Consider the following 14828-nt stretch of genomic DNA (forward strand, 5'->3'; position numbering starts at 1 on the left):
AGTATTTTGAAAAAGTTGCCTTTATTTTAGTCATTCCTTTTGGGAATTGACCTGAATTCAAAGTCCAACTAAATACAAGCTGTAAAACATGCTTGTAAAACAAGATAGTAGGCCCTTGGTGCGCTGACATCACTCTGAACTATGCAAACCCTTGGAGTTGCACCACTAATATCAGATATTATTGCATCTAAAGGAAAAGATTGTCACATTTGGTGAAGTTTTGTGACTTCTTTAAAATCAAATTACTCATTTGAATTTTATATTAACATTTATCGTTTCTCTTCCTAAGGTTTCCGCAGCTGTGACGCATGAATTTAAGTCCACCACTGCTCAGATTAGTTTTAATGTCAAGAGATAATCTTCCTAATGTTAATAGAAAATAAATAAGTAAAGAAGATTCTGATTTTGCACAATGGACAAAACAGAGCGCTGACTCCCAGACAGCTAAAGGTGGTAAAAAAAAGAAAAAAAAAAAAGGAAATGTGTAAAATAAATGAAAGGTAATTGTCACATAAGTGATAACATGCAGCCAATTAAGGCTTTTAAGCAAAACAGAAACAACTTTCCAAAACATAAAGGGGTCAGAGGCGAGCCGTACTTTAACCAAGTCTCTGACTCCGACTGCACACCTCACCACTGTCTCCCCGTCTTCATTCATATCCTTTACAATCCCACATCATCTAGCAAAATATGCTATACAAAATATAAATCGACAATATTTAGAATTCAATGTATATAAATACTGTAGTGTTTTTCTTTTGCTAATGAAGAAAATAATGTTTACCATGTGGATAGCTTTAAAAAACGGTGGTGAAGGTATGAATGCAGATGAATAAATGTCTAGAACTCTGCTGCCTCCTGGTATGTAGAAAACAGAAACTCTAAATCTAAAGTGACTCAGATGAGTTTCGAGGAGAAGAGAAACTTAATCAGCACGGCCCTTACATCACATCTAGGTCAATATTTGCAAATGTTTGCTGATTTTAGGGCTGAACAAATAGTTCCACGCAGCACTGCTGTATGCATCTATCTGAGAAGCCAAACGAGTACCTTGTGCAACTGCGGCATGTATGGTCTCTGTGTCAAATTTGACTTTTGTCCTGCCAGGTGTACTCAGGAGTTTCTCCCACACCACAGTGACCTCCTTCAGGCATGGAGTGATTTCTTCATAGTCCAGCTTCAGGCGCTTGTTCTGCAGATCGCTCTCTGAGGCTGTGGGGCAAACACAAAAACAACACAGGTAAAGATCTGAATACACCAAACCAGTCAGACCAATGCTTTAATTCAGACATGGGTGTCTGTGTTGTCACATGATCACCTGATAGGAAATATTTGCTACCTTTATGTCATTGGAAGAGTTTATAATCGCCAGCTGGATTAGTGGTGCAAATATATTTTCTATCCATGTTTTTATTCATGATTCAACAATCAGTGTGAAAAAAAAACAAAACATCCAAGATGAAAACCACTGCTGACCAAGAACACAAGGGTCCAAAACCCATCTTGATGATCTCCAACAAAACGTTTGATAGATTGACATGTAAAAAAGCGTAAATATTTTGCATGGTCCACTTGCATCTGGAATAAATTTATCCATAATTTCAGAATCATCATTTAAAACTCCATTTAGTCAGGTTATATTAGTCTGATATATCAGTAAATATTGTTTTTCTTTCCAGCCCTGCCACACATTTATTAATTTCTTTTTATGACCTCATCCCTCTTTGGCTTCACACTTAGCATGACAATAACACACTGTTATTTGTTAGAAAGCTCTGGGCGGTGGCTGCAAAGCTGATGCATGCCACATCTTCATAATTAGAAGGTTAATTTCATGCATTCCTGTGCAGAAAAATAATTAAACAGCCATGCAAATGATTTTATTCTGCAAAAGTTGGATTCAGTAATATTATACTTCGGATATCTGTAATTTTCAACAAGCAAAAAACCAAAAAAAGAAAAAATTAATTCCTGTATGTTATTGAGCATTAGAGTCGTCACTATAGGTAGATGGCTACAACCTCTCCCTGTTGAGGGAAATTCATTTGCATGGTGTAACCGAGCCCAGAAATGTGAGATTGAAGCAACAACGGAAAAAAAAAACAAAAAAAAAACAAAAAAAAAACACACACACAAAACTGTGATTTCTGCTACCATTTTCACAACCCTGATCAAAGAATTTGAGGAAACACCCAACACCCCTCTGCTGTTCCTCTCTTTTTTGACCGCACCCTTCCTCTCTGCCTCCCCAGGCTCTTCACAATTCATCTTTGCTTCTGTTTCTTTATGCTTCGCTCTCCTCACTCAGATAATTCCACATCTGTGTCAATCATGAGCCGTGCTCTCCCTCTTCCCTCCTTCCCAGCCATGTGCGGCGTACGCCCAGTGACCGCCTGTGACTTGGCCGGGAATCCGGAGGAGTGATATGAGCACTTTGGGACAGGATGGAGACAATGTAGCACGTTGCATTACAATCTGTTCTTTTATATCTTCCAGGAAATGGAAGGTATTATGGCATCATCATTGCATCACAAAATTGTAGCCAAAAACATCCAGAGACAACTGAAGTTACACCACAACCACTTTGGTGGGCTGCTTTTAACACAAGCAACCAAAAATATGCAACAAGTATATTAAGTGCCGGATTCAGAGCATTAGAAAGTTTAAATTGTTTTTCTGAAATGCTTTCAAAAGTTCCTTCAAATTTTTCACATTCAAAGACCATAGTTTCACAGACCGAAGTAAAAGTTATTTGGCCTTATATTTTCATGACGCCAACAGCCTCCATTGACAGTCATCAGAAAGGATTATGTTCATTATGCTACACAAACTAGAAGCCTCAGTATTTTTTTCTCCCACTGATTTGTGATGTACAAAAACTAAAAATCAATAAAATACACAATAAAAATGCCATGCAGATCTATCTGTTGAGTGAGGTCAAGCTTAAGATATCATGAAGACTTGAGCTTCCTACAGAACCACAAAGATGTGAGAAAGCTTAAGAAAGTAAGAGGGACAGTAGATGGGAAAGAAGAGAAATATGTGACAGAGAGATGGATATAACTTTTAAAACAGAAAATAGAAATAAAGTGTGAATATAAGGACATTTTTCTGCTCCATTTTCTTTTCCCAAACTTATCCAGACTTGTAAAATATCTAAATCAAATTCCATACTTTTCAAAGCTGCAAAGGAATGCTGATTATAAAGCGAAAAATCAGCAGTCAAAGAGAGATACGTAATGGAGGCGACCTGGAAAGCAAAGAGGACAATAAAAATAAAAAAATAAAAAACTGGAAGGAGCTGGTGGTTGACACACCCAGAGCAAGAATAGAGGCTGTCTGTCTTATCTGCCTGGAGCAAGCAGAATCAAGTCCATCAAGACTCGCTCTTTGGCAGCAGCCCAGCTGGCATGCAGTGGCTCCACCTTCCAGTCTCTCCTAGCCTCCTACTCTCTGGTTCGTTCTCTTTCTCTGCTGCCGGAACACTCCGCCTTTGATAACACAAAACAAGACAGGATACCCCACCCAGGAGCTGACAAAGATCCACACATAATGAAGGAGAAACGCACACATGCGCTTTCATAGCTGACCCAAAAACAGGGCAGACAGACAAACTGAGCTGCACACAGACTAACGGGCAAGAAGTAGGACACAAAGGTGGAGCTCCAAAATAAGAAAAAACAAACGAGCAACTCTGCCGGGAAGATTCAATGTGGTAAAAATGCGAACATGGGCAAATTTGTTAGCTTAGAGAGATTCAGCAGGACTTTTTTTATTTTTATGATAACACACCAATATCTCCGACTCCACCCGACTGCGGAGGTGATCATTTCTATTTGCGTGATGGGTGTGTATCACTTAAGGGTTTACAAGTAAGACAGGTAGTTATGGCAATGACAAACAGCTACTTGAAGTGTAGCTCCATGCCAACTCGGTCATCAAAGAGGTGGAGCACCTGGCACACCCTGAAGATTTACTTCCCGGTAAACACATGCAACGTCACAAACAAAACATAATATGCTCTATTAATTTGAGGTTGTGGCAGGCCCTGCACGAGAAAAGGTGTGTCCTTAATTACAGAATCTTATTTAATGCACATCTGAACAGGCTATGCGTCATAAAGAATAACTTGTTTTGACAGAAAGAGTGATGGTTGTTTATAAATGAAGCACTGACCACTTAAAGACGCCGATACTGTAAAAATATTTGGTTTAAATAGATTTTGGTATTTAAGATGAAATAATATTTTTTTTGGCACGTTTTGAGCTGCTGACGGGGGAGATGGTTGTTTATGATGCCGTCACTGATTACAGTTTTGTCATTTCCAGCCAAACAAGTCAGGGAGAACTGAGTAGAAAATCTAGAAAATCTGCCGATTCTGATCACCAGCCCATTTCTCTGTGTATCTCATTACGTTTATGATGATAAATTCATAATTTCAAATCCATTAAAGTTTGCGATGAGTTCATATTGTTAAGTTTGGTATTTAGCTGGTGTTACTTCCAATAAAAAGGCCAGAATTGTCTCTACATACAGATTCCCTCCTCAACACCATGTGCTGCTGTATTTATGACACAGACGTGCAGATTTTTTTTTTTTTGCATATCTATGAGCAAATATCAAAGTACCGTATTTTCCGCACTATAAGGCGCACCGGATTATAAGGCGCACCTTCAATGAATGGCCTATTTTAGGACTTTTTTCATACATTAGGCGCACCGCATTATAAGGCGCATAGAATAGACGCTTCATACTCTATTATTACACATCCACATTAATAAAGAAATGGTCCCCGAGTACTTTATATAGTAGGCTGGCCCAGCCGTTGTTTCACTCACGGTGTTGGTGTTGCGATATTATGCCCAACTGCTTTCTGGGTAACACAGACCAACCGACACGCTGCCGCTGCAGTCTCTGTCTCTCTTCCCCTGCCCCTCCCCCCCTTTAAATGTATTATCAAACTTTATTAACAAACCAGTGTTCTGACAACTATCCCAGCATGCACCGCGCACCACTTCTTCTACGGGGGAAAAAGAAGTAGGCGGCTGCTTACCGTAGTGGACCAACTACGTAAGCAGCCTACTGCATGTCTGTGTAAACATGACGTCTTTCATTTCGATCTGAGTTAATTAGCGTAGCATTTCTGCCGGATTTTCACAACATATCAGCCACGACAATGGACAGGGGAACCAACAAGTTCATGTCATCTTTTTTGGACGACATCAAGGTGTTTGAGCCACTGGATGCCTCCAACATTGTGCGCGTCACAGCTAAAAGCTACCGATAGATGAGGAAAACAGCAGATCCTCACACCCTCAGCATAAATATAGCTGTGGACAAGATCACTGATGCCTATTGTTCTTGCAAGGCTGGGTAAGTCGGCATTCATGGTTTTGAATGTACATTAGCATATGTTTACTACTGTAGCTTGTGTTTGTGAGACGGTCACGCACGTGGTAGCTGCACTGTGACCTAAAATGGGCATTAGCCAATGAAACGCGGCCCCTGTGGTAAAGTCCGTTGCTGGACCTGTTGTGGCTCAATATTGGTCCATATATAAGGCGCACCGGATTATAAGGCGCACTGTCGGCTTTTGAGGAAATTGAAGGTTTTTAGGTGCGTCTTATAGTGCGGAAAATACGGTAAGTTTTGGTTCGTTAAGACAAATCCAGAGTAAACAGGTACCATTTAACTTGTCCATGCTTCCATCTCACCTTGCAGTTTCTGGTTCTCACTCTCCATTCGCTGCAGCAAGATCTGCTGTAGGATGGCCTTCCTCCACAGCTCCCTCAGCTCCACTTTGCTCCTCTTCGTCCCCTCCTCTGGCAAGGCTCCCATGGTTGAATCTCCATTACCTATCCCCGACACCTGGCCCACACATATCAGACCCCCGTCCAGGCAGGGATCCACCCGCTCTGAAATGGAAAACAAAACATATGTTTAGAAATTATAGCTTTAATTCTGGAATCAAAAATAATGTGTGATCTTAGTTTGTGATTTGAGCTGCAGTCATTATGCAGCTTAAGTCACCCAACAAATACAGTGTAGTAATGCAAAAATCCTAGAAGTCTGGTAACTTTCATACCAGTCAAACTGTTTGGATTGTGCTGAGAAGTTCTACCTTTAGACACTGTGGTGGCATTCAACAGGATGCATGACTTAACAGTTTTTACATTCGTGATGTTGGGAGACGTCAATCTTCTGTCGTTTCGGACATTTCGAAACATCTCTAATTTGTGAAACTTTGTGCTTTTGCATCGGACCTCTGCACTACTACAGAAATAAAATCCTGTAGATTTCATTGCTGGAAAAATGGAGCAAACCAGAATTTTTATGTTGCGCCATAAATGTAAGTGACTGCAACTTTAAGGAAGTAGAAAACTTCCTTAAAGTTTTCTACTTTAAGGAAGTAGAAAACTTCCTTAAAGCTATTAGATGCAAATCATCTAATAGCTGATTTGCATCTATTTATTGACCCACCTGTGTGATCTGTCCTCTGGAAAGTGGTGTGGTTGATTTACCTGTGCGTTTATTATTTACAAAATCTATATGTTTTGAAGAAAGAAAAACTGATTCCGGGGTGAAATGTTTAAAATCAAAGAATCAAAAAATGAAAAAAATAAATAGAGTGATTTACAACTGACGGCACAAGTGAGTAAAATTTGGAGCATGAGGATAAGCGGAAGCAGAGGGACGCTTAAAAAAAAAAAAGTTTGTGCGACTCAAAGTGCTGGGTGCATCCCAACCCTCAAAATACCCTGTGCTGTTCAGAGGAGGGACATACCAATTATCTAGATAGTGCTTCTGTTTTAGTTCTTAGGAAAATCATGATCAGTTTGATTACCTTGGCATCCACACGCACAAACAAGTATCTGCACACACACATATCTGCCCGTGCTAGACAGGTATGCATATTTGATCCTGATCTTTTTATAAAGTTCTTCTGAGGAAATAAAAAAAAATGCAAGACAGCTTTTTGAAAAAAATAAAAAAACCTTATAAAGCAGAGAAACCTTGATGCCAAGGCATTAATAGACAAACAGGATTACAACTGTGTACTCTGTGCCAGGTTTACAATTTATGCAGTTATCTCTTTATGTCTGAGTCAGAGAGTTTCTCAGACATGCTGAAACCAGCCATCACTATAAAGAATTATAGCTCTGCAGGTAGAAGTAAATGCGCAGACTGATTCAGGAGTGATGCAGACGAACACTCGAATTTAGATAAAAGCTATTTAGATCTTTTGAGAGATATAGAGGTATGCATTTCTTAGACAAACTCAGACGGCGACACTGTTGCAACAGAACCTCTGTGAGGAGTGGGGTGTGAAAAAAAAAACCCAACTTCATAGCTGGAGGCTTGCCTGCATTGAAAAAAAATAAATTGCATAGTTTTTCTCATCCTAATTTACCCTTTATTGTTAAAGCTGTGTGTATGCCTGAATGCAACATAAAAACCTCTCACACCCATTCATTTCTGCAAAGTGGCACACAGGCAATTTCCTGGGCAAGCAACACTGCTAGAACTTTGTTGAACACACACAAAACACACAAAGTGGGTCAACAAGACTGGTGCTTTCCTCTGGCGCTGTCTGTGTGTGGACTGTCAACATGACCTTGAAGTACCACCATCCCATGCCAACACACCCTCTCTAGACACATCCATGAGCTCACAAAAACACACCCAACTCAGCCAAAACGCAGCGCTGCGTTCAGCCAGCACAAAGTCCTTTGCAGTGACCCGCTAAAAGCTGTTTTTTCTGCTGCTGACTCAAAACGAAATGTTTGCTTCAGATCTTTTTATTCCTGCAGACAGACGTCTTCCCAGCTCCTTACCGGTTTCATTAGAGGAGGGAGGCGTAATGAACAGAAAACAGGCGCGCCCTCCCTACTCCCTAATGAACAGCAGTGGGATGGCAGATAAAAAGGACACAATAGTCCCACATTCCCCAACGTACTCACTAGATAAAGTTACTTCCCCAGAGAAAATCCCTGCGTGGGTGAGAGTGGTGGTGAAGACATGAGGGGGACATTTAAAGTCATGACTAAATCTGATGATAGAAAACTGTAATTTCTACACATCGAAGGTTTATCAGGGCTGTGAGAAAGTGAGAGAGAGCTAGACTTAAAGCAGACAACAGGAAGGTTGTATATTTTACAGCAAAGTTTTCGTTTTATCCATCCATTTTCTTTACACCTCAGTGGAGTCGGGAGGGTTGCTGGTGCCCATCTCCAGCTATCGTTCCGGGCGAGAGGCGGGGTCACCCTGGACAGGTCGCCAGTCTGTCGCAGGGCAACACAGAGACAAACAACCATGCAAACACACACTCATACCTAGGGGCAATTTGGAGAGGCCAATTAAACTGATAGTCATGTTTTTGGACTGTGGGAGGAAACCAGAGTGGAAACCGGAGTACCCGGAGAAAACCCACGCATGCACAGGGAGAACATGCAAACTCCATGCAGAAAGACCAGGGCCAGGAATTGAACCTAGAACCTTCTTGCTGCAAGGCAACAGCTCTACCAACTGCGCCACTGTGCAGCCCTTTGTTTTATCCATTGGATTTTTTTTTTAAAGGGACATGCTGTGTTTGGACATGTTGATAGTGAGATTGGAGAATATCAGGAACGCATAAAACTGTTACACTAATACACTGGAATCACAATATCAATTACGAAACTTTCCTTGAATTATCACGAAGCTCCCAAGACTCTCTTTGAGCATACGATACAATACTACCAAAAACATCTAGCGAGGAGATTCTCTAACAAATAACTCTTAAGCAAACCTGAAAAACAAAAATCAGGATTATTTAACCTCGGACAGTCATGGCTCAGAATGTGCATGACGCAGCAGAATCCCATCTCTTCTTGTTGTCATAATTACATGGTTGTGACTTACTTATAGTTACTGTGTTTGTTTGGTAAACACAAACTAACGTGAAAAGATCAACACCACGGTCTTTGCCATCTCTAGCGGGCATAAGAAAAAGTGCTTAAATGTGCTATTTTTGTTGCAAGAACAATATTTATGGCAATGTGCAAATTCAAACAGTTAGAGGTGACAAAATCTGTCACTGTCCAGCTGTTTAGACCAAACTCAGCTTAAGAGCATTAACTCAACTGCTTTAGCTACCAGAATATATTTTTTCTATGTGTAATCTGATCTTAATAATAATAATAAACATAGGATTTAATATTATGCAAGCCAAAGAATGAAAAGTTTAGTGTTTCCAAGGATGAGTTCCATACATTTCATTGTGAACAAATTCTGTGACAGGTGATCGATATTGCATGATATTAAACAAATTACTTGCTTAAGATTAAGAGAAATACTTTAACAGAACAGTGCTGAAGTAGCCTGGGGTTTGACTGCGCTGTCAAATGTTCTGCCTGACTGAAAAATACAAGACAGAATTGTTGACTTAACTGTTGACATAAATCACCTGTCAGCATTTGTTTACAATAAAACTTATGCAAGTCATCCTTGGAGACACTAAACTTGTGTCATTTGTTGGGGTGCATGCTTATTAAACTCTTTGCTTTGATTATTTTAAGCATAAATTGTGCATAGAAAAATACATTTTGGCAGATCAAGCAGTCAATAGATTAATGTTCTTGTACAGAATACATACAGGGTACCTATGTATGAATAGGTACCCTGTTTAGGTTTCCAGTTTGGAAAAGTGGAGTTTGAGAATAAGAATGGAAAAACGAAATGTGCATGGAAAACGTAAATTTCTCATACTTTATTCCTTATTTTATTTTCTGAAAGGTAATTACTTTCATCAGATTGAGATTTTTTTAATAGTTTCAACATATTCTTTCAGTTTCAACCTTTGTTTCAAGGAGAAAAAAGAACAGACTGATGAAAGATGAATGAATTTGATTATATGAGATTTGAGACGTGAACATGTGTGCCTTGCAGGGCATCATGCTAATCCTATAATTCATATAAACCTTTCAGATATTAAGTGTAAGCCGCTGGTTAGTCTCAGCTTTATCCACTCTAAGAAGAGCTTTGTTATTAAATGCGCTGGGTTTATTCAAGAGTACGAGTCTGATTAATGTTTCCTGTAATTTTCCAAATGGAAATTTTAACTGGTCAAAGTTTATGCAGTCCTTTACACCAGTACTGCAGGACAAAGTACCAAAACAGTAGAAACTGTGCTTCTTTATGAATTATATTTTAGGAATGGGTATTATAATATTTATTTTGATTGAGTAGGTAAAAATAATTAACATTTTGATTTGTTTTGCAAACTATCAAATATAATTGATGATATTTGCTAAACGTCAAAGAGACCAAAATCTGGGCCGGATTGTTATTTTTAACGTGAATTAATTTGTCCACTTTTTTTTTATTATTTAAATTTTTTTTTTGCTTAAACAAACAAAAAAAATGGGACACTAAACTTGCAGAAGTGAAAAAGTTTCAGAAACAGTTGAGGAGGTGCGATTCGTGCCCGTTTCAGTAATGATGATTTAAAGCCATCATTTGCTTATAGTCGATAAGGAAATTTGGTTCTGAAACTTCAGCAGGTTGCGTCTATGTACGAGCAGATAATTGCTCTGAGCTATTTTGGTTCCATAAAGTGTCTTAATGTGTTACCTTACCTTACAATAGTGTAAAAAATATCACCTGTGCATTTAACATCTCATAGAGGATTTTGTGTAGTACAAAAAAGTCTCTGTTTTTTCTCCGGTGAAGATGGAGAAAAAAAGAAAAAAAAAAACCTTGGTTAATTTAAACAAAAGGGCGACACAGAGTGGAAACGTCTTGTCACTGCAGCCTGCACGTGCTTCTTCTTTCTCCTACCATTTTGGCTAACATTTTTAGACTGAAAACGAGTTGATGTTACAACTTGTACAATAAGAGAAATGAGAAAATACTGTCTACATCATGAAGATAAACAAACTACATTGGAAAAAAAAATGTTCCGAGTTGCGAGTTCCTACCAGTGGGGTCTGTGCCTTTCTGAGGAGTAGCAACCCGCAGGAAGATCTGCTGCCTCCACGAGTGTCTGTGGTTTCGCAGTGGACTTTCACCCGCCACACAAGCTGCTCTCGATGTAGAGAGAGCTGCAACATCCCTGAAAGAACAAACACACAAGTGTGGTTACAGATGGAAACATAAGCCGTCATTACGTAAGACGGGACAAAACATTACGGTTTACACATATATGAGTTATACAGGAGAAGGGATTCATGGAGATCTTGGTACACCCACATAGATATGATGACTCTGTGCACATGTGTACCTGCTTTTTGGCTCGGGACAATCGTTCTCTTGGACAGGAGCCAGAAATTGAAATTTCAGAAAGTTAGGGACAGAGGAGGAGGAGTGCAGACGGGCACGGAGACCACCCAGAGGACTGAGATGATGGAATGGGAGGCAAAACACAGATGAGAAAAAGAAAACATGGACCCATTTCACACAAAGATATGATGCATGAAATCGTATAAAGAAACAGTTAATGAAATGACACTGCAGAGAGGTAAACTGAAAACCACACTCTCACCTTCTCTTATTGAAACGGGCTCCAGCAGAAGGTGAAGAAGGATGATGGAGGAGGAGAGGAGAATGGCATGAAGGAAAGGGAGGAAGAGGAGGAAGGGTGGAGTCGGTTGGGAGATTTCTGAAAATTGGTGTAAATAAAGAAGGAATAAAACAGAAGAGAGTCATAGACTTTGGGCCTTTTAACTTAACAGAAAAAAAATGTAGAATTTGGAAAAAGGAAGAAGATATGAAGCATTTCAAACCTAACGGTTTGTTTTAATATTTATGCAAGTAAGAATAAGTAATCAAACGTTTAGGATAATCCCATTTCATAGAATACATAAAGATGATTTGCAACGTTGAAAAATGTGTTGTAATTTAAACAGTCTGGACATCAAGTTCAAAATTGTTAGGAAATAAAAATATGATGCAAGATACTTAAAAAAATTATATACTACAATTTATTTAAAATATGTTTAAACTGTACTGCCAATATACAAACCTCAAACATATTATAGCTGAAGTATAATGGTGGTTAACTTTTACAACAAATATACTTCAGTTTTAGAAATTAGCTTGTAATTCATAAAACATCAGAATACAATGAACTGCATATCAAAGAGTTTTTTGTTCTTTAGGTAATTCATATTAAAAATCTGAAATTTTTTTTTGTCAGAACTGAAAACATCTAAATATACCAAATATGTAATCTAATGACGTTCTGCTAGTAAAATATTATAAACTGAAATTTTCAGTTTTGCAATTTATTAACTAAGTAACTAATTTGGTAACTAAGTTAATTTAACTACATTGTTACTAAATTGTAGTGTACTAACTTCAAGCCAGGTTTTACACTAATTACTGTCCCGGTAAAGATATGTTAAGTGAGAAAATTTTAACAGTTTTGAGTGTGAACCTAGAAACTTCCTGCTCTGCAGGACTAGGAAGCTGTGACCCCATTGACTCTACACCACAGAAAAAAAAGGAAGAGAAGGATGTTGTGCAGTTGCTTTGTTAGTGTGATACATCTTCAAGCAGGTTTTACAAGTAAAAAAGAAAGCAGGAAATGAGTTTGCAGCAGTTTCAGGGGAAAAAAGGTGCAGCTGATGACTAAAGTCAAGAGGTCGTGTTATGCCTGCCCTATATTTAGATACAGTGGAGAAAATAAATATTTGACGCACCCTTTACAAGTCATTCAATTTGTTTTTCTGATTTTTTTTTTTAGCTTTTGTATCTCACAGCTGAGGAGTACCTACAAAGAAAATTACAGACCTCTTCATTCTTAGAAAAGAGGAAACTTGGAGATATATTGAACACTTAATTATCCCACTTCCCAATAATATCAAAAATCTAATTGTTGTTGTTAAACCTCAGGTCATTAAAATTACTTTGGCACAGTTTGCAGATAAACCAAAACAATGCTGAAGAACAAGTCTGGTTGGCTGAACAAATTCCAAACAAGTTTCAATCTCTGCTTAGCCTGCTTCTGAACAACAGTAAAATGAAACCGAAACAAAACTAAACGGACAGATTGATGCATAACTTAGCCAGCTGGTTTTGCAACGCTCACCTTGGTTGTTCAGGTTTTTCCTGGCTAATACCAGTTTATGGTCATCTTTAAAGCTTGGCGCCTTCTTTAAGTTTCCTTTACACAAATTTATGGTTTTTATATAAAAACATGAGCTTCTTACTTGCTTTGGTGAGGGTTGTCTGTGCTCACAGAGTAGTGTCGTACAAGCTTGGGCTTCGTAGCCGCACTCAGTTCCTGTGGCGAATGAGTCTGCATGTATAGGGGGGAGTCCTCGAGCACTGAGGACGGGGAGGGGGAATGACTGAAGGTGCTGGCCCGCCGGCGGAAGCCCTGCGGCTCGGGATTATCAGGTAGAGAGGAGGACGACGAAGACAGAGGAACAGACGAGTCAAGAAGCTTCAAGTCTCCAGCGGAGTTGTGGCCTCTGAGGAGAAAACAAGGAAAGACAGTAAGCATATGAAAGCTAAAAAACTGTTTAAGATAATCACCAAGTAGCAAATAGAAGTTAGTTCACGCATATGAGCAAAATGCATTAAACATCACAAATGACCAAATGACCTTCATGTGGGTTTACCTGAGTGGGCTGGTGGGTCGTAGGGGGTCCTCGAAGCACGGCTGACCTCTGCTGACAGCACCAGAAGAAGAGCTGCTCTCACTTCCCTGACTGCTCTCCCTCTGAGGTTTGGCCTTATTGCTTCCCTACAAAAACCATAAATGAGAAGTTCTAGACATTACTTTCACTACGTTCATCAGTTCACACCTGAATATGAATCTCTGAAGGCGTATTATGAATTAATGCACTCATTTACAAGAATATATAAGACATACACAAGAACGATCACAAGATCAAACATCACTTTAGATTTATTTCAAAACTCTGGATTAGCTTCAAAGATGGGAAGAAAAATTGTACCAATCAGGCATTTCCTGGTCAATGAAGATTTCCACGTTTCTCTGAGGTTGTTTCTAGTTTTGATAAAATTTATTTTAAAGTTTATTAAAATGGTGAAAGCGCATTTATATGGAAATAAAGGGTCATGTTTATAGCTTAAAGTGTATTATTTGAAAGGAAAGAAAATACTGTAAGTGCACACTTGTCCAAAACAGCTGTCAAAATGAAGCAGAATATAATCCAGTACCTTCCAGATGCCTTCTAAGGACTCGGTAAGAGAGCGCTTCGCTCTGGACTTGAACTGCTCCAGCCGCTGCCGACTGCTGCTCTGCTGTTGTGTCTCCTGAGGTGCAGGAGCTGCATCTTCAGAGACCTGCACACACAGCACGGATCAAACAAACACGGACTAGCAAAAATAAAAAAAAAAAATTTAAAAAAAACTTGCATCATGGTAAGTTAAAATAGGAAGGTCCAAATTAGGACTGTGCCAATCCAAAATGCTGCTCCCAACATCAGGAAAATGAATTTGGAGGCGTGCAGGCTGTACCTGTTTGCTGTTGTCAAGAGAAGAGTGCTGGTGAGTTTTCTGTTTCTCCTCATACATATTCCTTAGGAAGGCCATCACTAGTTCATTTTCTTCCTGATCGCTCTTAGGACGAGCCCGCTGCAGAGGAAAATGCAGATGTAAAGTTACGTAGAGTAATGTTTTATAAACTATAGGAAGTATTTAGTTTAGACATACAAACAGGGTTTTTTTTTTATCCGAGTAAAACAGCAGGAATAAAACACTGAACATTCAAGGACATTGTTATGGGGAGAATATAAATCAAAACAGGATTCATTTCCTTTTTTCCTTCAGCTTGGTTTGCAAGAGATGATTAAAGCAATAGTCTGTTTTTTTGTTAC

General features: G+C 39.1%; 1 protein-coding gene across 3 annotated transcripts in view; it reads right to left on the minus strand.

Annotated features, from left to right (window-relative positions):
- tbc1d1 (TBC1 (tre-2/USP6, BUB2, cdc16) domain family, member 1) overlaps positions 1-14828 on the minus strand; it is a 52079-nt gene that overhangs the window by 12923 nt on the left and 24328 nt on the right. For 2 of the 3 annotated variants that reach the window (XM_014980889.2, XM_014980894.2), the window contains 9 exons: positions 14470-14586; positions 14170-14295; positions 13605-13729; positions 13191-13454; positions 11522-11638; positions 11261-11374; positions 10959-11092; positions 5715-5915; positions 1051-1212 (listed from right to left, as the gene is read on the minus strand). In XM_014980889.2, the coding sequence (XP_014836375.2) occupies positions 1051-1212; positions 5715-5915; positions 10959-11092; positions 11261-11374; positions 11522-11638; positions 13191-13454; positions 13605-13729; positions 14170-14295; positions 14470-14586 (1360 nt within the window). The remainder of the gene's footprint in view (positions 1-1050; positions 1213-5714; positions 5916-10958; positions 11093-11260; positions 11375-11521; positions 11639-13190; positions 13455-13604; positions 13730-14169; positions 14296-14469; positions 14587-14828) is intronic. The other variant, XM_088004660.1, reaches the window with a different exon arrangement.

This window comes from Poecilia mexicana, unplaced genomic scaffold, assembly GCF_051168715.1.
Source record: "Poecilia mexicana isolate PSO_F unplaced genomic scaffold, ASM5116871v1 scaffold_1, whole genome shotgun sequence".
Taxonomy (NCBI): domain Eukaryota; kingdom Metazoa; phylum Chordata; class Actinopteri; order Cyprinodontiformes; family Poeciliidae; genus Poecilia; species Poecilia mexicana.